This window comes from Notothenia coriiceps, unplaced genomic scaffold (assembly GCF_000735185.1).
Source record: "Notothenia coriiceps isolate Sejong01 unplaced genomic scaffold, NC01 NC01_scaffold00004049, whole genome shotgun sequence".
NCBI classification, from domain to species: domain Eukaryota; kingdom Metazoa; phylum Chordata; class Actinopteri; order Perciformes; family Nototheniidae; genus Notothenia; species Notothenia coriiceps.
Window position 1 is genome coordinate 314,931 of NW_011336750.1, and position 23,862 is coordinate 338,792.

Genomic DNA, 23,862 nt, shown 5'->3' on the forward strand with positions numbered 1-23,862 from the left:
CATTTCTTTCTCTCTTACTTTTAGCACCCGGGTATAGGATACGGACAAATCACGTCTCACTAAAGAACAGGAGTAGAAGTAGTAACTTAAGTCGGGTCGGACTTAGCAGAGGGCCAAGACGCCGCGTCACTTACCGTCGAGTCGAGGCCCGACGCAATTACACACTCGGACGGAATTTCAACAGGGAATAGACAGCCTTTTATCTTGTTTTACAATTTCCAGGGTACAGTACGGTAAAGATGACTAGTATTAAGGTAACAACTCCAGACGATTTTTATCTAAATGTAACAAGTTACAAGGTTTTAGTGTAACTTAAAGAGTATGTCGTGGAGGAGACATATCATACACATAAGTGAGAGACAGGATTTGCCGGAAACAACCTCGAGGNAGAGGATATCATATTTACATATTCAACATTTACAAATACCCAGAGTGTCAGAAAGCATTTCATTTAGACGTGCCTTAAATACATTCAGAGAAATAAAAACGCTCAATTTCAATTTTGCCTGTAGACTGTTCCAAGCAAGTGGAGCTGCGCACATAAAAGCTGACTTCCCTAAGACAGTCCTTACTCTTGGCTCCTTTCTCTTACTTAACGTATCTCTATTGTATAACCAGTCAATATCAACTGTTTTCTGCATGTTAACAGAAGGACTGTCAGTTGTTATGACAGACATGATATCTTATTTACAGTTTGCTTAAAGCAAATGCATCAATGCAGCCTGCATTTCATACATTCAATAAAGAAAGAAAAAACACATTGCAAAATTCGAAGATTAGACATAATGGATTGACATGGCACAATTACAGTAACAGTTAAAATGAACCTTTTTCTAACTAAAAAGTATTTAAAGAGTTCACCTTGCTTGCCGTTTGACAGGTGTATCACTCTTTCGTTGTAGATTGTAGAAACCCTTTTGCTATTTTTCTTTTATTTAGGTTAAATGTATCATATATCGAATGCCGTGTTTTATTCATAAAGTGCAATACATAAAAGGACATTCTAACACTCATCTTGATTTTAGTTTTACTAAAACTGAAAGTATAATATGTTACAATAAATGTTTAGGTCCTGTTTAACACTCCAGATTGTGTTTCTCTTTTGAACAGCGTGAACACACATGTCGATCAAATCAATATGAAAACAAACATACAATACTAAAAAGTAAAGCATTCTAGAGATTATATGAAAAAGACACCGGAATCTGGGGCCCTCCCGGCTCGCGCTGTTGTTGATTGTTGATCGGTATCCTGCGTAACTTCCGCCACGTGGTCTGCGCTCAAACTCCCGCCCGGAACAGTCATTTGTCAACACTGCTGCAGGTCAGACCGGTCTGTGTCTTTGTCCTCTTCGCCCAGTTTTACCAGAATGGCTGCAAATAAAGAAGAACCAGACATTGACGATAGTCTTGCCAGCGAGGAGGAGCTCGAGCAGGCCCTGGCTGTGCTGGCTGGAAGCGACCCAGAAAACTGCTCCTATTCTCGGGTAAGAAAAGCTCCCTGCAGCCGTCGCCTTTATCCGCCTACTGTCGCCTCGTCGCTTTTTGCAAAAACAAGCACTGCACAGGGTGCACCATGTAGCTGACAATTAAACAGTAATGTTTTTTCACGTTATACCTATTTATCGTAAGGCTTGTTGTTTCCAAGGGGCACTCAATAGAAACACTATTAATTAAAAAAACACCCTTTGTATCTTTGCAGTATTACTAATCAGAGTATTTAGAATAACTACTTAAGTGCTAAATGACACGGGATATGGGATCAATAATATGTGGATTGCTGTATCTTTATTTCTCTTTCTCTATTTTTGAGAACCTTGCTAAAGGCCTTGTCATGTCATTATTAGTAGGTGGTGAATTTGATCCACTACAATTTGCGTATCGGGCAGGGTGAGGCGAAGAGGATGCAAAGCTTTTTGTACTGCACAACCTCCACAAAAACCTTGAAAAGACACAAGCTCGTGCTAGGCTTTTGTTTGCTGACTTTTCTTCAGCATTTAACGCAATGCAGCTGTTCATAACCAATTGCCCCTTGCAGGATTAATAAAGTTGTTGACCGATTGATTGTTTCAGGGCTATGTAAAGAGACAGGCTGTGTTTGCCTGCAGCACCTGCACTCCCAATGCTGCAGAGCCTGCAGGAGTGTGTCTGGCCTGTGCCAATAAATGCCACGAAGGACATGATATCTTTGAACTATACACCAAAAGGTAGTGTGTGTGTGTGTGTGTGTGTGTGTGTGTGTGTGTGTGTGTGTGTGTAAACTGCTTATAAAAAATCATTCCTACAGCTTGCTTTGTCCTTACAAAATGTTTACTGTTTTTCTGTTAAGAAATTTCCGCTGTGACTGTGGAAATGGCAAGTTCGGGGAGTTCAAGTGCCAGCTAATTCTTGTGAGTCCTCTGATTTTCTTAAGATTGTCCAACTGAATCACCGCCATTTCTGTTCTGAAGTTGTTCCATCTCTTGTATTCACAGGCCAAAGATGAGCAAAACGACAGAAATCAATACAATCACAACTTCAACGGCCGCTACTGCACGTGTGACCGGCCGTACCCAGACGCAAACGATCAGGTAATCCTTTTTATTTTTCATCTCTGAGATAATGCAAGTCAGATTATTGGATTAAATATAGTTTTTATTTGTCCGTTACACAAAACACCTTTTTTTATTTACCCAATAGTCCAACGATGAGATGATTCAGTGTATCATCTGTGAGGATTGGCTTCATAGCATGGTGAGCATGTTATTAAAACAACATTTCTGAGCATCTTTCTAATTAAATGTACATTCATGTCACAGCTATAAGACTACCGCTCATTGTGTAGTCATTTGGTTTGTCCTTGACAGCACCTGGGCTGCACCACAGTGGAACCTGATGAGCTGCAAGAGATGATATGTGAGACCTGCATGAACAAGTTTCCCCTCCTGTGGACGTATGCTGCTCACTTTGCAGGTAACTTATATCCTGAGCTTCTTCTTACAGCAAATACAAACCCACATTCAACACAAATGTACAGAGAGTCATTTTTCCATTGGTGTTTGCCCTTCAGCACCACCTGTGATCAGTGTCAGTCAGCCTGAAGAGGAAGTAGAAGTCGATGTAGAGGAAGGAGCAGAAAAGGAAGAGTCCAGTCCAAGCAGAGATGAGGAACCGTCCACCAGTGTCGAGCACACAAAGCAGGAGGTGAGAAACCTTGCTCATGAGACCCTCTGTTTCTAAGTACAGTATGCATCAAGGGGTTTTCCATTATTAAGAGTGAAAACAGATATAATTGAGATAAAGTGAACAGGATACAAACTAACACCAACTAAAAACTGGTGCTTCCCCAGCTTTAAAACTAATTTCTACGTAGAGGCTTTTAGAGATTATAAAAGTTCCCATGTTAGCTAATGCCTACGTCCATGTCACCTGACAACTTAAAAAGCAGTTTCAAGGATTCATTAAATGTTACATCCAAAACCTGGATTTATTTAAATTGAACATGTTTGTTATTTTTATTTTTTTCATATTATTAAGTGCCATGTTGAAACATGTTTAAGCTTTCCCAGTCGCAGTTGCAACTTGGACGATTGAAAAAGACAAACACATTAACGTCTCCTGTTGTAACCTTTCCATTTATGGTTTTGGTTTATCAGTCCTTCAATTATGCTCATTTTAGATTAAAAAAATGTATAAAGAAAACATACCCTCGCCACAAGTTCATTAAACATGTCATGTTAAATGTGGATGATAATTCAATTTGATACAATATAATGTTTGCATCGAATAGTATCATGGATACACAATCAAGTCAGCTAAATTGATATTACCTCTATTTTCTCTGTCTCAGATTGTTTATTACACAGATGCGGGCCCGCTCTTCAGCTGTTACTGATTCACTTATGTCAAATCATTGATTCACCAAACAGAGGCGGGTGACTGCATGATGAGGTTGAGGGTAGCGTCAGTTGGGCCTGATTTTTTTATTTTTTTTTCTGTCCATTTTTCTCACACCAAAAGATAACTTTGATATGCTACTCCTCCTTTTACCCACCTCACTTGAGAATCAATTTATCCAGCTTTAATTATGTGTTGCTTAATAAAAAAGAAGCAAAGTAAAAAGAAAGATCTGAGTCAGATTTCCCTGAAGATGAGATGTAAAATATTTTGAGGGGACTATTGTTTAAAGATTGTGGTTTTACTTTTACATCACAATTTATATTGCCACTCAATGGGATTAACAAACTGTTCTCCAGTTATATCAAACTATTGTCTTAATCTGATTACTCTTTGCATGTAAGCATTGTAAGTGTAAAGCCAGGAACAACTACTATAGATTCAATTACATTTTTATTTTGAAGTTCTTGATTAGTATAGATTGTTTTGTTATTGTTGGAGTATGTATGAAGTATTGCTCATTGAGAAAATGCTCCATACTTTTATGTGGACTTTCCATGTATAATGCAAGGATTTGTTTCAGAAAAGGTCCCTAAAGGCTCAGTATTTGTGGGCTCTCTGCACATTCCTCCTTGGCAGCTGGTGTTTTGTAGCCACAAGATGGGGCTGGAGGGTAATGAGCAGATTATAGAGCAGGCTCCAGTTATCATGCTTTCCCCTTCCTCTGGGTAATTAAGGGGGAAATGACCCATGAGGCACTGCTTCTCCTGCTCTGTAGACAGCTTTGGCCAGGCTTCACAGGACAGCTTACTGTAAACTGGAGATTTTCATCACCCAATCATCTCATCGTGTCAGTCGCCTTGAGACTTCCCCAGAGCTAACTGGGCTGTGTGCGGAGATGTTATAAAACCCAAGCTTTTATCATTTATTTCTCCTGCCAGTTTTCTTAAAAGTAACTCACTCCATTCTCTGTTATTATATGTATCCTAGGAAGCAGCAAACAGGAGTTCCCCTTGCAAGCGGACCCACGAGGAAATGACAGGCAGCACTGCAAACGCCACGACAAAAACCGTTGTGTGCCGGCTTGAGGAGCTGCAGGCCGAGGGTCCGGACCGGCAGCGGCAGGGGGCCGTGTTCTGGCCCTACAGCTGGCGCTCCCAGCTCTGCACCTGCATGAGCTGCAAGGTAGGCCGCAAACACTGGTTCATAATTTTTTTGTCAATTTCCTCTTGTTTGTCTTGTCTTACCCCGGCTGATACTTCACTCCACTAAATCCACTGTTTTAATTGTTCCCTATATTGCCCCTATGCCCTGTAAGGTGTCCTTGGGTGTTATGAAAGGCACCCCCCAAAATAAATGTATTATTATAATGTTGACTCTACATGTGATCATGCTTCATGCAAAAGTGTCTATGGAGATTGATTAATTCATGTTTTTCCTTCCTTGCGTTGCACAGAAGCTCTATGTGGCTGCCGAGGTGCAGTTCCTTATGGATCAGTCCGACACTATTCTGGCCTATGAGAACAAAGGCATGGACGAGCCATTTGGGCAGCACCCGCTGATGGCGCTGACTAACTCGATGGACCGTGTGCAGCAGCTAGAGGTCATTTACGGTGAGTACGGGGAGGATAGGGTCATTTTTCCCTCCCGAGGATGTACATTAATCATGCAGAGTGATATTTATTGCAGAGGCGATTGGTCGAGACTAATTAATCATGTGGTCCTCCCCTCAGGTTTCAACGAGTTCACAACTTCGATGACTGCGTTTTTAGAACAGTGTGTTGCTGAAGGAAAGGTGAGGAATGAATGTCTGAGTGCAAATATAGTCTGGAGCATAATAATTTAACATAGCAAGGCCTGTGATGTACTGGATCCACCTGTATTTAATTATGACCCACGTGCAATAGGTATTAGTTTCATTTTACATGCCATGTTGGTATACTGGGTGTTATGTGTGCTTTTAAACTCTAATTCTCAGACCTGAAACACTGTCTCTTTCAGACGGTCACAGTCGAAGCTGTTCACCAGTTCTTCGAGGAGCTGCGGGCTAAAAAGAAACGAAGGACCAATGCAGGGAACCAGTAACAAGGAGGCCATGCTGCCATCATATATGCCTGCTTCATATGGTGCTTTGAATGAATGTGGAAATGAGAAAATCACCCTTTTTTTCCTTGTTAAATAAAGGGGATTCTCGCTGCAACCAATGTGATCCTAAAGCTTGAACAACTAGTGCAAAGAGTACTAACATGCTGTTAAGAAATGTTACTTCTAGTGAGTTTCATGTTCAATTGTTTTTATTGATTTAAAAGAATGCCTTAACTCTGAAGTTCATAATGAATGTTACTTGAATCGTTGATGAGCAAAATAAATTTTGTTCCAGCCCGATATGCTTTAAAAATATTTAATTTGTTATGTTATGAGTCCATCAGAGGAACATTGCAATGTCATGTGTATTCCTGTTCAGTCTGTCATTTTAATACGATGTGTTTAAATTGTGTTTTCTGGGGGCGACAAACATGTTTGTAAAAGTGATGTAAACAAATATCGCTGTTTTATGTGGATTGTTTCAAATAAAAATATCACGTTTCTAGTGAACAAAACGACCCAACTGAGATCAAATAATTTCGATAATATCAAACCAGTTTATTTTGAGGATGCTCAAGTTGACCACTGTTATGCACCTTTTGAGGTGACAGTAGAAAAATAGATTCAGTGAAACTAAATGCAACTTAATATCAATCTACAAACATGTTTTCTATGATACCATACAAGTACAAAGTACCTGTTGTATTTCAACACAAGCAATCACACATTTCAGATGGTTCCATTTCAAAAGGTGCTAAATAACACTGTACACAAAATGAGCTACATGAGATTTGAAAGGACTATTTGATGCAGGCTGGTAGAAAAGAGCTTGCATAGACATCAAAGTCACTTTTCCAATAAAAGCCCAGCCGCAGGCAGGGGAAGGCACTGACTTCTCTACAGCGAAGAGCAAAACAAGGACTTTTATTCGACGGAACATTGTCCTGGAAAATAAAACAACTGCCCAACATGAACATGGGGAGGAATCTGGAGTTTTGCATTTTTTCCCCATGAAGCAATCTAGATGGAAAAATGATTTTTCTGCTTGGCAACTTCATCACTGCAGAGAGCTAATATCTTCAGATCCTCTACATATTCCTGTTACTTTGAAAGTAAAGAAACATAGGGAAGAAAAAAAAACATCTCTACAAAACATGGTTATCGACACCATCTACAACATTGTACACACTGCCCTAATCGTAACATTTAAGAACAAAATAGATTCTGAGACAATCTTTATGTTTTAGACCACACATTCTTAGTGAGAGTTCATGACAAAGACAAGTACACAGTGTTGTCCACTAAAATACAAACTCCAACAACCACTAACATGTGATAGAAACCATTAAACATTTCTCAGAACGTGTGGAGCTCAATTCATTATATACAATTTCCATTGGAGATGTGAGCCAGCAATCGCCAACTTTTCTTCCGATTCCTTTTGTTCAAAACTCATTTGTTCTTTTTCCCTTCAGCTAATGGACAGGTGGCTCCTACAGTGCAATGGAACTCACATGTGTGGTTTTATACCAGCTGCTGGCTGCAACAGGCTTTCATGTGTATATTTGCATGGTTCTTTAGCTACAGCTGCTGCAGCTCTTAACAGCATATTTAACAGTATCAACACTGACTGTGCAGGTCCACAGTCTGCCATAGGGTGGCGTCATGGAGGCAATGATGCATGGTTTCAAATGTTGGGTTAGGGGTAGCTAATGTGTCTTTTGTGATCAGAACAGTCAAATAAGCAATTAAACGGGGTTGCGATATAATGACATCATTCTTAATTGAACAAAGGAAAACTGGATATTCCAAGCACTGCTTAAGGCTTTAGATTTCTTTACTTGATGCTATTGGATTAAACAGAACAAGATAATCTAGCACGTTAACCGCAGCACTGTGCCACAGCTTCTTGTTAATCTGACTCTGATACGTACAAACAGACCTGACTAAAGATGGGAGTGTACAGTACTGAGATTGTCTAAACACCTGTGTGTATCAAAGTTATCCTCACACACAGACTCACACGCACAAACATACACCTGTTTCAGCTGAAAAAACAACAAACCCCTATTATTCTAGTCGATCACTGTACGTCAGTTGCCATGGCACCCCTATATTTCCACTGTATCCCAGCAATGAAACCTGCTCGCGATCCACCTGCCCCCCAACCCCTCTGAAAACACAAGGCCTTTGCCTCCAAGCCAGACACTCAAAGGCTGCAATAGGTAAAGCCTGACACAATTATCAGACTGGGTTACCGGAGAATGATGACCTACTTCCTGTCGGATCCAATTCCTGCTTTGTGTGACCAAACCTTGGCCCATTACTCATCAGCACTGCAAAACCAAGGCCGGGAGGAGAACATTAGTTAAGAGGGTTGCTATAGGCATGCTACAGGAAGAAATGGAATTAGGAGGAAAAGAATACAGCCAGACGTATTTACATATGATTTTATCATAATACTCCCTGTCCCAGACTGTACCATTGCTTGTGTAAATTGAGATTCCTATCCTGACATCTCCCCATTCAATGCTGTAAAAAAATCGAGACAACAGGGTCTATGAATATAATCTTTGTTAAACCATCAGTTCATAACTGAGCTACATATTCTAGTTTTGTGACCACCTCTTGCAGGACTCACCAAAAAAAGAGCTAACCTCTTTCTTTACAATCAAACTCAAGTCACCAATCCATACTAGTAGAGCCTGAGTCATCCTCTAAACCAGCAGGACCAGGCAATCAATTACAAGCATTGACAATTACCATACAGCTCTTACTCATTCCATACTCTGACTGTGTGATGGATAGCACAGTGTGATAGAGGTAGGACAAAAAGGACAGATCCTATAAATAGCAACCATCGACCACCCCTCTCCCCTGCTCCTATCTCTCACAAACACACACACACACACACATATACGCAGGCACACATTTAGTGCTTCGCCATCCATTGTGATGGACAGCCACTCATCATGCTTTCCCTTTTCTTAACTCAACCCCTGCCCCTACGGGGGTTAAAGTGCAGACTTCTTATAAGGGTAGTCAGGCTTGCTGGGTGACCTGCGGTCCTCGCTGACACTGTTCCTGTGAGGCTGCTGAAGGGACCCGGGGCCCAATGATTCTCCAGATAGAACCATCTCCTCCGGGGCATCCCGTGGTCCTGTGTGCCTCTCCTCATAGCTGTCCATGTTCCCACTGGGAGACCGTAAATGGCCTAAGCCGTGAGTCAGGTCTGTCTCATTTGATCGTCCCCTTGGGATGTGCCCCATCCTAGGCTGGGCCCCAGAAGGGCTGGCTAGGACTCCATCATGCCTCTGAGAGGTCATGCTGAGGACGTCCAGACGCAGCGGGTCTGGGGCAGTCCGTCCCTGCGTGCGGGCCTGGGGCTGAGAGTCAGAAATGTAGGGAGGTGGATAAGAGCTGTGGCTGTAAAGGTCTGGTCCTGCAAAGGAGGGCAGGGGGTGAGCGGAGGTCGGGGTCGCAGGTCGGCAGGAAAAATCATACAGGTCAGGGAACTCGGCCTGAGCCTCCAGCTTGGGCTCCGGAGCGTGTCTCTTGCAGGAGTGGCCATGTCCCGGACCGTGGCCGTGGCGGGCAGCGGGGCAGGGTCCGTGAGGCAGATGGTGTCCGGGTGGGCCCATCGGGCTGTGAGGGCCGTCCCTGTCCATCTCTGCCATGTGCTGATCCCTCAGGGACATTACAGAGACGCCCAGTGCAATGTCAGGCATGAACTCCCTCATAACAGGCTCCAGGTTCATCTGAATCAGAAAACACATACAAACGTGTTACGTTACCTGACATTTGAGTAACTTGTGATCCCAGGCACAACCTACAAAGCTGCATTTAAATAAACACAACCATAACCCCAAGGACTCTAGGAAGTAACACACGACTCACCGCTTGCTGGTCTGAAAGCAAAGCTCGGCCCATAGCCTGCGGGTTGGTGCAGTCCGGGGGCTGCGGCCTGGGCACAGAGGAGTATTCTGAGCTGCCATGCTTAGCGGCCGCATGGCGCTGGATCAGGGTGCGGTTGCAGGGGTAGGAAAAGGAACGGGTGGGGGTGGGCATGGGCACACGGGGACGCCAGGCACCCTTGAGCTGAGCATGGCTGGGTGTGGCAGGGGGGTGGTATGGGGGAGGTGGAGGAGGTAGGGGAGGGTGGAAGCCCACTACCCCTTCCAGCTCTGTGAACATGCTATCCATGGCTGGGCTGCTGTTTACCCGACACCGACCCACCTTGCGCAGAGCCAGAATTGGACTCTCGTCTCCAAACCGTTCATCAGGGAAGAACTTGTACGGGTTCTGAAAACACAAAAAGACAACCGAGGTTATAAAAAAAGTAAAAACTGTGTCGATTTGGAGCTGACAAAGATTTTTCTTAAGATTTATCTTCCTGTGGTTTTTCAAGGTCTTTGTTCCCCCCCTGTTAGACATGTCCTATCATCCCCTCCACACCCCGGGGACAAACTGCTTCACACTGACCTGCAGTAGCTCAGTGGCTCCGTCTGCGAGACCGAACTCCCTCAGAACTCGCAGCTGCAGCTCATAGCTGACGGTGGCTCCTTCACCACAGTTGAGGGCATAAGCTCTCTGGACCTGCTCTGTGTGCCTCAGTTCCTGCAGCCTCCGGATCATCTCCTTCACCACAGACAGCTGGGGCACTGAAAGACGCACACAAAAAAGCACATTCATTGATGGATGGATCACTTTTGTATACGAGCAACATGTTAAGGATACATGAACAGTTTGGTTTTTGCTGACATGAGCACCGGCAATCCTCTTACCTGGAATTTCATTGGCCACAACTGATGGAGCTATGTTGGAGTTGCTGGCCATCTGCTGGTGGTTGATCATGTGACAGCACTGAGGCACGGCGTTGTTGACCATGTAGAGTGTGTCTGGGACGTTGGACATGCGCACTAAGCGCAAACGCACCAGGTCCGTCTGCTCCACCATCATTTCATCAAGCACAGACTGAGGGGCAGGCAGACGAGAGAGGGCAAGTTAGACCAGAACTTCTGCGAAATAAAAACTCCTATGTGCAGCTCAAGGACACAGAGGGTTTGCAAATGAGTTCCACTTGATTGACACTTCCTCTAATGATGAATCTCTCTGGTCTTGGGAAACGTTCATAAATATTCATGACCCTGGGAAGCCCTATAAGTTATTAGGAAAATGTGCAAATGGACATAAAATGTATTTCAGTCAAGATGATGGAGGCTGCTCTTTGAGAAGGTGAGTATGCATAGCAACAGCAGGGCATGTTTGATCTTAACACTTTCTGAGCTATGAATAGGTCCACACCTTTTCCCAACACACCTAATGGTTAGTCTGTCCTCTTCACAGAACCTCTGCTCTCTTTGATGATAGCTAGTATAAGGGGCACCAAATATGCCACTGCTTCCTGCGTTGTCTGAAGGCCCCATTAAATCAGAAGTGAATGAGCCTTACCTTAGCCTCCTCCACATAAGGAGAGAAGAGGCGGGGGCGCACATAGATGCCAGCACTCTTCTGCCGTAACCAGGCATTGGCTTTGCCCCCCTCAGCTGTGGGCAGCATGTCTGAAGGAGGGGTGCTTATCAAACCCCTTTTCAGCTGTGGACAGAGGGGAGGAATGGGATGCTCAGTTTATGAAGGTTACAATGACTCAGGTGCAGAGCAGAGCAGAGCAGAGCAGTACACACACACACACACACACACACACACACACACACACACACACACACACACACACACACACACACACACACACACACACACACACACACACACACACACACACACACACACACACACACACACACACACACACACACACAATGAGTACTGACCGCGTCAGAGAGGACGTCACTGTTGGGAGGTAAGATGTGCTCAGTCCGGATGAAGGGCAGGAGCGGAGACAGGATCTCTTTTAGCTCCTCCACATCCAGGTCTCTCCTTTTCACTCCCCTCTTGTTCACACTGTGGGCTGTGCCGCTCAACAGGTTGGGCTCTGGGTAAATTAGGACAGGAACAGCCATTAGCAGGTTTTTTTATATAATGCATACAATTGTGACTATTTATGCATCCATGATAAGGCTTTTAATGTTTTTAAGTCAACCTGCTGGCTTTTTTCACATTGTTCAGGCAAGTTCAATTTAACAAATTGCAGATAAGCATTTCATTGCCCACTGTGGGGTTAAGCTTCCTAAGCAGGTTACTAGCCCATATCATATAATGACTTAAAACCTTGACCATAAATCCGACAAAGGACAACTGCATACGAGGCCAGTACACACAATGAGGCCACTCCTTTTTGAAGGGTAAAGTTTGGTTCATTTTAGTATTGCTTTTAGCCATTTTTTGGAGGCTCTTGGTAAGTGGGTAATTTCCTCAGAGCCATTAGGGGTCTGCTCAGAGGGTAATTATAGAGTGTATTATCTTACCCCTGTCTGCCATCCTCTTAATAAGCTGCTGCTCGCCCCACTTAACAACATACTTGAGAATGTCCTGTTCACTCGCCTGTGAATGAGCCAGGGTTAAAGAGAGAGAGAGAAAGAGAGAGACATAGAGATATAGGACGGGGAGAAAGAAAGACACAAAAGTATTATTAGGACAAGGTTAGATATTTCCGGGAACAAATCTAGAAAGCTGTTAAGTGAGGATAACGTGCAGATGCAATATGTTCAGACGGTGTCCCGGCATAGCTCCGGCCTGGTTGGTCTGTTTGTGTATTTGCATGTCAACACTTCACCCCAACCATCTGGTCTGATGCCCGACTAGCTTGGCAGTGCAGATGACAGCTCAGCTTTGATTAGGTTCTTGGTTTGAAGGCATTTCCTCAAGGGAATGGTACTCAACTCTGGAGACTCTGAGTGTCATCAGCGTGTTTGTGTGACACAGAGTTTGTTAATGCATTGATGTCTATGTGTTCACTGTATTTTCACTAAGCAGTAATTCTGACCACATGTCAGGCTCCCATTACTGACGCTTCATGCTAGAAAATGTATCTTCCATGCTGAGAAATGTCAGAGAGTGACAACAGATTGACAGCTCATGCTCCGTTTCTTACCTGCAGGTAGTCAGACTGAATGGCGCAGAGGAGGTGCTCTTTGCTAAGCTCGTAGAGAACATCTGAGGTGACGACCTGACTGAATTCCTCGCAGAGGAAATGCATGGCCTGCCTGTGGACCCACTTGGAGCCATACGGCTGGGAGCTCCACTTCAGGATGGGGACGAGTGAGTCCAGAGAAAGGCTCTCCACAACAATGTCCTCACAGCCTGGGAGATACAATGAGATGCATAAGTAATTTACACCTTGATACTCAATCCAGTCTCTTCATGGGAACACGTGTCTTATGTTTCAAGTACATATATTAAAGCTAGCTCTATGATACTTAACAAAAGCCAAAGGAAAATAAGTTTAATAATGAATGATTTAAAGAAAGAATACAACATGTATTTCTGCAGCCACTGCCAGACCATTAGTAGTTTTGACTCGTATTCACTGACCCAGGGGTCTCCCTCTACTAGCCCCCACATCCTCCTCGCTGTGTTCCCTAAATCAGGGCACATACCAGAACAGCAGGCAGTGGTTTAACTCTGTAACACACCAACCCATATAAATGCCTTTGATACCTTGATGTGTTTCAGTCTCAAGCTGCCTTCTTTTAACAGTGATAAGTAAACACAGCAGCCTGAGGAAACACACACACACCAAAAATCCACAGAAGGCTTAGGGATTGTTGTAACTGCTGCTCTAGCCATTTAAAAAAGGAACCAAGATTTGAAAATGTAGCCTGCACCAGCACTCAAACTCACACTTATTCTAACAGGGATTATTTTAGGCACAATTAAACCCCCAAACATCCACTCAGATTAACATATGATTGGCTAGGTCAAGCTTTCTATGCCAAACACGTCAGAGCTTCAGTGGCTTTTATTCTCTGGTCAACAACATTTATAAAATGGACTTCCATGGAGATAAAGCCAGACTGACTGACGTCCAGTTAGAGCCGATCTAAACAGAAACACAAGCTCGCCAACTTCCTCATTCCAGTCTGTCCTGTCCATCAGGCAAGTAGCAACGCTCCTCTGGGAAACGCTTATCTTAAAGTAGAGGACCTAAGTTGCCTTTCCGCCCCCAAACACACTCTCTGGGAAACTGGACACCAGACTTGAGAGTGAAGGCTCCAAAGATGCTCCTGCTTTCAAATCTAACACTTCTTACCCATCCACGCACAACTCGCACACTTTTAAGACTTGCACACATGTTAGAAGAACTGCACATCCACATGTGCGCATCGACGCACAAACGTATGATACTTCCCCTTTTAGGCATCTTCAGTTATCATGTCAAGTTAGCGGAACGCAAAGCAGACACCTGCAGAGTTAAAACGAAGGGTGGGAAACCCTGCATTGCTAAGTAGACAGATAAAGTTAAAATGTGGACCAAGGCACTTTGGCTTTTTTATCTGCTATAAACAGACAGGAAATGGATTCAAAACATCTGTGCCTCCATCCCCAGCACTCCTCCCTTTGCTGTCTGTCTTCTAGAAAGCGCTTTTTCTCACATCAGTCTTTCACCTTTGCATCTTTGCCCTCTCTGAGAAGTAGACACACACAAACAAACGCATGCACAAAAGGCAGACAATACCCCACTTGGGACCAGTGGCCCAGGAAAGCAAACAGCTCTGCTCTGTGTTAGCACATTATAATTCACAGCCTGTCTTTTAAAAACGCAGCACTTTTAATATGAGCAGGAGATTAGAATCAGCATTATATCTAATAGTAACCCACCTCCCCTTCTCTCCACGGGTGGTACACCACGTTCATTGGAGTTTAGCCGACTGACAAGAATATCAACACAACAGCAGGAGCAGCAACAGCCAGCTTAACACTACACTAACTTTGGAGGACGTATGCATTTTATCCTGCTGTTATTATTTGGAGCTCTTTGTTTATGGAGCGCACCGTCTCCAAAGCCACTTAAATCATGAACCGCACTCTGTGGCCTGTAAACAAGCTGCTGGAAGTAAATCATGTCTGATGATGATCACTCAGGGCCGAGGACTGAAAGCACCGGTCAGTTATTGTGTATGGAGAGAGAGGAAGTACCACAGTGCACAAGCTGAAACCACACCAATTTGCTATCATCTCTGCGGCGCCCTTCAAAAATTAATAAGGCTTTTAATATTGGTTGCTATTTGAGTGGGAGGGAGTCATAAAGGGATGCACATGTTGAGAATTAGTTTGGAAGACTGACAGGGAGCTCAACAAAAACCTCCATGAGTCAGGACTTCACACAGCCAGACGGCAGCAGTCGAAGACCACACGAGGAGCGAGACGGTGTCTATTAAACCCCTGACAAAAGTCCTCTGCTGCCTCATGAAGTGACATGGCAGCCCCTAAGTTTCCTGATGTGGGATGGAAACAGACACATTTCTTATAATCTCATAATTAACTTACAGATGCTAGTTGTTAGGATTTTTAAATTAAATGTGAAATACAGTTTCTGTCATTGAGTGTCTGTGCCAACCAGTCAAATTTCCCTTTACATTCATGTCTGTCCAAGATTAGACATTTCTTGTAAAGTAAAGGAATTTTGATTTATGGCCAAAAAAGTGTTTGAGTAATATTGAACTCTGACTCTAAAAAAAGAATCAGGTTATCATTACCAAGTGGACATTACTGCCAAATCTGATGAGTCCCGAAATGCGCTCCTGAGATATTGTGTTTAATGTGATGGATGTGAGGTCACAGTGACCTTTGATCCCCAAAATGTCATCTTTGAGTCAAAGTGGACGTTTGGGCCAAATTTGAAGAACTTCCCACCCTCCCATAAGACCACTGGACTTGGCTGTCCCTGGCGCGGAGGCATAAAAAAGGAAAACATAAAATAAAGAAGGGAATAGGAAGTTGCAAAAGAAAAAACACTGGATGAAACACTAGGATAAAATGACACCAGGTCAACCTCAGCTATCTCTCCCCATTTAACATGGAGGTTTCATGGGAACTGATTAGAGCGGAGCAGCACTGAGGGAGAAGGGATAAAAATACCCTCAGTTAGGGGCTTGTTGAGAGGGGGGGATGGGAAGGAAGAGGGGGTGATGGTGCCTGGTGATGACACTATTTGGCTGCTCGTCGGCTTAAGCTGCCAGAGTGACCCTGAGAGTGACACTAGAGCTGGAGGACGGGAGGTGGTGTCTAACCAGCTGTGTATGGTGTAAGTGTACACTGAAACGGAGATCAGCAGCTTCCCACAACAAAATAATCCCTACAATATTATATGCAAGCATCTTTATGTATCGAGTGCCTTTTGTCCCAGAACTATGAACTGTTCTTCATAAAGGTAATTATTTTGAGAGGATTCATCTTGCTGTGATTTTAAGGCTTAAACAGTGGGCTCTGCATCATTGGTACCATTCTACCAAGCACGAGTGATATTGGTAAGGCAAGGTGCCTGCGAAGAGCCCAAAGGACATTTAAAGACAATACCCGCCCCCCGCAACAGCCTGTTCCCCCTGCTGACGCCTGGCAAGCGATACAGGAGTATCTGATGCCACACCACCTGACCACAGAGCAGCCCTTTATCTCAGGCTGAGACTCCTTCCCTCCACCTGCTGTTCCACACTCCACCATAAAGTGTCTTCATCTTCATTTTGATGAGTAATCTTGCGTTGTTGTTCAATGACAACAAATTAACCTTAAACATCTAAACCCATTAGGAGGACATGGTTTATTCAAATTGTATCAATATTGGAGTGGGAATTTACACGGAAAAGCTGAAATATCTGCCTACTGAGGAAACAATATTTTTGAACTGGATTCAAAATAACTTTTATAAATCCATTTTAGCATAGCATACTATCAAACTTTCTTTTAAAGAAATTGCTTCACTAAAGTGTTTTAAGTCACAACAAAGTATATAGAGTGCATTTTCAATATATTTTTGTAACATGGTGATTTCAATTGAAAATAAAACTGTTTTGATTTCATTACACAGCATAGGGCAGTGAAACTGTATGCTTAAACCGTTTAATTTCTTATTACCCTTTCAATATTTGACAAACTAATTTACATCATCCTGGTGCTATGAAAGATAAGACGGGTATAAAATATGATAACAGCGTCACACAGCCTCTCTGGATCTACAGTTATGACAGGCAGCAAAATGCAGCACTTTTTGTGTGCATTGGAAATAGACTGCTTAAAGTATTTAATATTGCATTAGTTATTCTGATCGAAAAGGAGCTTTATGTGTTCGAAGAACTGGACAGCACTCAGACAAGAGACTCTGGAGGAGGTGAGAATGACAAAGTGATTGGCTCATGTCAAGCCATGACTTTAATCTTCAACATGTTACTGGGGTCAGAAAGTGAAGCAGTGGTTAGAGTCAGAACGACACTGTCACCTCAGAAAGATAGACCAGTGACGAAGTAGACGACAGAGGCTCAGATGCGCATGTTTCAGACAGTAAGCCGTCTGCCCCTGGAGACGCAGACAAACCCTTCAGCCTATATCAATCTGTTACTGGTAGCCGCAGCTCCAACACCCATCACTGTCAGCCAAGCTGTTTAACACCAGCCTGCTCTGCACAACCATATTGCACATATTCCACCATATGCATGATTTAGTTTTAAGGACTGTGTAGAATAATAATACAGTAGCGTTAGACAAGTTATATGAATGTATAGAGAGAGGGATTTAAAAAGCCCTTGCGAGGCATTATTCACAACAAAATCCAGCCAGATCTGAAAAATGCAATTTCTCATTTAATCAGTGGAAACATTATGAATTAATTAAATTAAACTAAATTGTAAGGCAGACCAAGCATAAAAGTACAGCTAGACAATTAAAAACATTTATTTTATCATTTTGAATGATTATGTTTTAAATGAACTCATATTTCAATGAGAGGTAAAAGATGCAAAGCATAAAAATACATTACATCATTTATTCTTACAAGCTTCTATATATGGCTGTAAATATGGCTTACCTTGAGCCAGCATACTGAATTCTAAGAACAGAGCGATGTGATACAGCTCCATGGCCTCCTCTGTGCGCGTGCTGGCTCCACGCCCCCCAGACACCAGGGCTTGAACCTCTCCCAGGCTTCCCGCCGACGGGCTTCCCCGCAGAACGAGCCCAAGCTCCACCGCATCCGTGTACATGCAGTGGAGAATGACCTGCACATATTTCCGCGGTATGATGGACTCATCCAGCACTATGCGCGTGGGAGTCTGCAATGTGCGCTCAGTCATTTCCTCTCCTGTGCGGATGCGCCTCTGCAGAAGGTTCCTAAAGAAAGGAGAGCGGGCCGAGAGGATAGCTTTATGGGCCCTAAGGTCCTCGTCGGGGGTCCCGGGGCATCCTGAGCCCACTGTTGGTGCCGCGGCCACGGCACCTCGCTCGTTACAGCTCTCTATCATCTCAGAGTCCGAGGAGAAGCTGAGCAGAGCGTCGTAGTAACACATGTAGTCAAACAGGCCCTTCATGTCAGCCTCCAGGGAGTTGGGAGTCCCAAACTCCTCACTGAGTTGCACCAGCACATCCACGTTCTGCAGCCTGGTATCCTCCGCCCCTCCCACCCCAAACTCCCCAGTGTACAAGTAGTGAAGTAGGGCAGAGAACATGGGCACATCAATGCCAGTGGTCTCAATGTCCATGAGAACCTCTGCTCCATAGCCAGGAGATGACGATAGCAGAGCCTTAAAAAAGGGGCAGCGGGCAGCCAGGATGGCCCGGTGCGCTGGGAAGCAAGTACCTTGGAAGATGAGATCCACATCGGTGCAGTATTTATGCTGGTAGAGGGCCGCCAGATTCCGCGGCAGGTTGGGGGCCTCGGCACGTGCCAGGCTGGCCTGAAAACTTAGCTCCTTGAGCGCTGCTGTGCCCTCGTACTCCTCCACCAGGGCGTTTGAGTCCCGGACGTCCCAACCTGACAGAAGCTCTCGCATCTGCCGCGCATGATCTGCTGAGCGGCTTGACTTCCTCCTCTTGATGAACCTCCGTTTGAGGGTCGCCAGACCAAGGCTCTTCTTCTTCCTGTCTGTCGGCCGATCATGGCCGTGCTCCAGGCTGTAGAGCTTAGACTCCCAGCCATATCCCTGCTGAGAGTAGGACGACGTCCCTGGAACAAACACAATGCATGTTAGATTCATAAGAAATGTTACTTGGTGTTTAAAAAAATCTTGGGAAATACTGGATATAAATGAAAGAATATTTTCTCTTTATGAAATAGCGATGACAGTTCTTCCTAGATAACTCCTTTAAATAGTTTTCTAGTGAGACATTTCATAACCCTAACACCATTTCACTCTGGAGTGCAAACTGTTAGAAACACAATCTGTTTCTTGCCCCTCTGTGGTGTGGCCAGCTCCGTCAGGCCAAACACACACCACCCTGACCCAGCTTCCAAAGCATCTGGATCTAGTTCAACAGCAGAAAAAACAGACATAACCCCTTTATTTTGTTATGTAGAGACCAAACTATGGTTATTCACAGCCTAGGAACCAATTAGCTCATAGAAGACTTTGTCCTGCTTTGTACTCCTCGATGAACTTCCGTCCATTCGCATACTTCAGCCCAATCAATTACACTAAACGGCAGTCGTCTTTGGCATGCGAGACAGAACTCGTACTTCAGAGGAAACTCTGCCAAGGAGATCCTCTCTCTTCCTGCCCTTCTCTCAGCATCCATCAGTGTGACCCAAATAGAAATCATTCTAACAGTGTGAATCATCTGTGGCACAGGTCAGCTCACCCCAGCAAATAACAGTTTAGAGTAAACCACATGGGTCTCAGAGGCTACAGAGATAATTTGACTTTACTTTGACTTCAGAGAAACTTTCTACATAAACCTTGGAGCCAAAGTCATTTAGAAAGTGAAATAAATAATTATTTTTGTTCACGACAGATTTATTTAAATTAATCTCTGAAGCAGTTCCCCAAACCGTCTGGCACAGAGGGCAGCAGGGAAAGATTTAAGGGCCATAAACGAAAAAGACTCCAAAGATTGATAATTTAGGAGTTAGTCTCCTAACATGCCCATGATGAACAGTGATTTATAACAACCAATCAAGAGCACTACTTAAAAATATAAGAAGTACAGAGTGACCTCATACACTCGAGTGCAAACAAGTAACAAACAAACAGAATGAACAACCTGAATGTGACCCTTTTTAGCACATGCAGGCAGACAAAAAGGCAGGCTAGCTGTTGTAGTACAGCAATGTTCTCTGGGAATGACATCAACACTGCTGATATTGAAACAAAATGTAAAGGTCTAAGACTGCAGCCTTCATGTCATTCAGTAGAAAAATGTTACAATCTAACAGTCAACAGCTGGCCACAGGGACCAAACGTCATGATACCAGATTTACTCCTATCAGCTCTGATAGCCAGCAGCCTTATCAGAATCACATCACCCCCCACACTAATAACAAAACTAAGAAGAGCAATACTGCAATGCTGGTATTTTTTGGGTGGAAGTTATTTTAAACTCTGACAGCAGCATACTTAATGTGATTTTGGTTAACCACCCACTTTGGACACACATTTTTCTGGATATCTGCCTCTCATAATACTTCATAAAATCCATATGGCAGGGCAAAGTAGACAAGTTTCTTTCTAATGCATCAGTTGTGTGAGGCAATGGCTTGCTTTAAGAGCTCTCACCCACAATTAGGCTGCAGCCACACAAGGACGATAACAGAAACAAACCGGAATCGTTATCAAAAAAGTCTTCCGTCCACACGCAATAGGCACCATAAACATGTCCGTCCACACCAGGGGTTCCCAACCTTTTTTCCCAAGAGCCCCCCCAAATGACTCCTGTTGGAAGTTAGGGGGTCAAAAATGCTACAACTCCTGTCACAAACTGGATGAATGTGAAGTATTTTGTTAAAGGAGGATGAAAGCGTAATTAAGGAGCACTATTGGAGTCACTTTGATGGTTATTGGACTCAGGATTAATTCATTTGGATTCCCGCTGTATGAAGAAATTAAAGGACGGGCGGCGCAAGTGGAAACAATTCACAAAAGGATTAAACTGTTTAAAACACATGCTCAAAGTAAGCCGGATTTTGCCGATGTGTTTATGTGGATTCAAAAGTCGTAAATAATCTACAAAATGGAGGAGACCGATCTGATCGGAGCAACTGTGACAAATAATCCAACTGAAACCGGCATGGACAATGACTCTGGGTCCTTCTCACTTCGGTTAAATGGATTCCTTGCGTCCCTCACTTGCGTCGTATCCCTGCGACTAGAGACGCAAGGAAACCACGAGAAGCAGGGAAATTAGTTTTAAGAGCAATGGGACGTCCTTTCCTCCGGAGCGTCACGTGAAGCGACGTCCGTTTGTGATGACACATGAATCACTAAAATACTAATAACAACACATATTACATATGTAAAAAACAAAAAACAAAGTAATACCCAACAATCAAGCGAAATAAAGGGAGCCAAACAAACTAGCCCTCGGAATTACTCCACCGTCGCGTCTAAAACATAACGTAGATTGAAGGTATCCAAAATTATTTCTTCTACAACGGACCCTGTACGGGGGCTGGGGGGATCTGAATTCCCCAACAGTCCTAGGTGAGCGGGTGAAAATATTATTATACAACCCCACAGCAAAATAGCTAGACCTAGCGACCGAACCGGGAACGCAAATTAAAAAAAAATCACGCGACTCAGTAAAACCAATTCATGTCACTCGGGAAAGATTTTATATGTCATTTCTCTGTTTTGGGTGGTCGTTAATATCCTATATGCATTACTGACAAACGTTTATGAAACAACGACTAATCTCAGTGAGCCGTGGAAAAATAAGGTTAAGTTCGTTCGTACTTACATACCAGTTGGTTGCCTCCGGTTCGTTACAGGGTCCTTTGTCCGACGTGCCATTTCGACCACCGCCGTCAACAGTACTTACTTCATTTACAAAAACCAAAATAAACCTCTTAATGTAATACAAAAAATATTTAGCTGTTCGTCTTTTTATTAGCATCTAATCCAGCTGATTAGCTACTTTATTACGCGGGCTATTAGCAAAAGTTTTTATTAAGCAAAGCGGGGGGTCGTGATTTATTTACCCAATGGCAGGTATCGACCGATTATTCATTGTTCGATTTGATGTTCGTGGTGTTTGTGACGCTTGCCCTTAAATTGTACATACTTATAATAGTAAAATGCTGGCAAGAACCTTCAAGGACAATCATGTTCGCTAACAAAAACCCAAAAGCAACACCAAAAACCCAAAAAGTCGCGTGTCTCGCTGCTGTAAAATTACGACCATTAAACAATTCGTTATAAGGGCTTTTCCGGTTAGTGGTCTGTGCCCGATTTCGATTTCCCAGTTAACATCGTCAACACTTGATGATGTTGATTACGAATTGCACACACGGAGATCCCCAACATCCGACCGTCTCACCTCGTTACAATAGACAATCGAACTATCAACTCCGTACATGTCACAGGTTAGTTCACTGGTGCGGGATTAAATATCCGTTTTTGAAATTCTGGATTATAGTTATTTCCCAGCACAATCTGTTTGTTAAGTGAGTCGGCTCTAAAAGTACTTGTAACTTCAACAACCTATAATTGATATAAGCCTATTATATATACAATCAACCCAACGTCCGGCGTACCTCACCCCTTGATACAAAAACAAAGATGCGAACAGTATACTACAACCCGGGTCCCCAACTCGTAACGCCCCAAGATACGCATTTAAACAGAGGAAAGACGTCAGTCAAGATACCGCCAAAAAACACCAACCCGGGTCACATAAACCAATTCACAGTACAACCAACGATAGAAGCGCATAACGCCCAGCCAGACAAGTGTCTCCAAACCCCAGAAGAGCGTCTCTCGGTCCGAAAAGAACCTAATCATCCGTAAATTTTGGCTTTCCGGGGAACATGAAAGGCCAAGTGAAGAGAATAAAAGTAAAGGACCACGGCAGAGAAAGACAAGGCAGAGACCAAGAGTGGCCTTCAAACTAAACAGACGCGTTACCAGACTCATCACGCAAGGGAAACAACTTTCCCAGGACCAAATACAAAACCACCACAAAACACCAATAAAAAAAACCCGCGCCTCTCCTCGCTATACTACCAATAACACTGGGATAATTAACGCTCACCTACAGTGGTCTGGTAGAGACAAAGCTACTTTAAGAGTCTGTGAGCGGGGGCGGGGGAAGTGACACATAGCGAAGTTACTAACCTGCTGACGTCCACGTAACCCGGTGACTAGACTACGGAAAGAACTTCGTACTCTCCCCTCGTCGTAAAGCGCGGTTCGCTCACTTCTTTTTTAGTCGTACTTGGCAGTCGCCCTCAGTCGAGGGAGTCAAGTATGGCACAAAACAAAGTTAATTACATAGGTAAATTAACGTTTTATACACTAGTATTAGACTTGTTGTTCACCAGTTTTTTAGTAAATAAGTAAAAACCTTTTTTACACGTACTAGCGAAAAAAGCTAAAAAATTTTTTTTTTTTTTATCGTAAAAGTAAATAACAGTAAAGGTTAAGTTCATTTCAGTAATTCACCCGTAAATTTTACAATTAAACGATTGTATTAGGTTTTGTTTTGTTTTGTTTTTTACACGTTAGGCGTTACTTAGCAAAGATTCGACCCAAACTATCTATTGCTATACGAGAAAAGAACGAGAGTTAATAAAATAAAGATAACACCGTCGAGATTGTCTAGTTTATATATGTAGGTTGATTACGAACGCAAGATATGTAAAATTCTTTACGGCAATACGAAAAAACTCTTACATCAACGAATAAACTTAAAATAAATAAACCCAGATTGTTTTTTGTCTACTAGTTTTACAAACACAGTCATTACAATCGCCACCCAAACACTTCTTATTCGCCCGTGTCTCGACCGACAGTCTGCTCAGTCG

General features: G+C 43.4%; 2 protein-coding genes across 3 annotated transcripts in view; one reads left to right on the plus strand and one right to left on the minus strand.

Moving 5' to 3' along the window:
• The first annotated feature begins 1,262 nt into the window (after positions 1 to 1,262).
• Positions 1,263 to 6,476, plus strand: LOC104941854 (ubiquitin protein ligase E3 component n-recognin 7). The gene is made up of 11 exons (XM_010767005.1): positions 1,263 to 1,486; positions 2,073 to 2,206; positions 2,329 to 2,389; positions 2,474 to 2,569; positions 2,679 to 2,732; positions 2,846 to 2,951; positions 3,049 to 3,182; positions 4,866 to 5,060; positions 5,332 to 5,488; positions 5,609 to 5,670; positions 5,877 to 6,476. The coding sequence occupies exons 1-11, from the start codon at positions 1,370 to 1,372 to the stop codon at positions 5,958 to 5,960; spliced, it is 1,200 nt and encodes a 399-aa protein (XP_010765307.1). The 5' UTR covers positions 1,263 to 1,369; the 3' UTR covers positions 5,961 to 6,476.
• An 18-nt stretch (positions 6,477 to 6,494) lies between these two features.
• btbd7 (BTB (POZ) domain containing 7) overlaps positions 6,495 to 23,862 on the minus strand; it is a 34,911-nt gene continuing 17,543 nt past the window's right edge. The window contains exons 3-11 of one of the 2 annotated variants that reach the window (XM_010767004.1): positions 17,938 to 19,071; positions 13,012 to 13,220; positions 12,386 to 12,461; positions 11,792 to 11,952; positions 11,412 to 11,555; positions 10,745 to 10,934; positions 10,443 to 10,621; positions 10,197 to 10,262; positions 6,495 to 9,718 (exon numbers count right to left, since the gene is read on the minus strand). In XM_010767004.1, coding sequence (XP_010765306.1) covers positions 8,975 to 9,718; positions 10,197 to 10,262; positions 10,443 to 10,621; positions 10,745 to 10,934; positions 11,412 to 11,555; positions 11,792 to 11,952; positions 12,386 to 12,461; positions 13,012 to 13,220; positions 17,938 to 19,071 — 2,903 coding nt within the window. In that variant the 3' untranslated portion in view covers positions 6,495 to 8,974. Of the gene's footprint in view, positions 9,719 to 9,857; positions 10,263 to 10,442; positions 10,622 to 10,744; positions 10,935 to 11,411; positions 11,556 to 11,791; positions 11,953 to 12,385; positions 12,462 to 13,011; positions 13,221 to 17,937; positions 19,072 to 23,862 lie in introns of both variants that reach the window. The other variant, XM_010767003.1, reaches the window with a different exon arrangement.

Bases quoted from the DNA above. Each gene is read 5' to 3' on its own strand.
- LOC104941854 (XM_010767005.1), top strand. From the start codon at position 1,370: ATGGCTGCAAATAAAGAAGAACCAGACATTGACGATAGTCTTGCCAGC. The intron at 2,733-2,845 runs GTGAGCATGTTA...TGTCCTTGACAG, and splicing joins AGGATTGGCTTCATAGCATG to CACCTGGGCTGCACCACAGT. The intron at 5,671-5,876 runs GTGAGGAATGAA...TGTCTCTTTCAG, and splicing joins AGTGTGTTGCTGAAGGAAAG to ACGGTCACAGTCGAAGCTGT.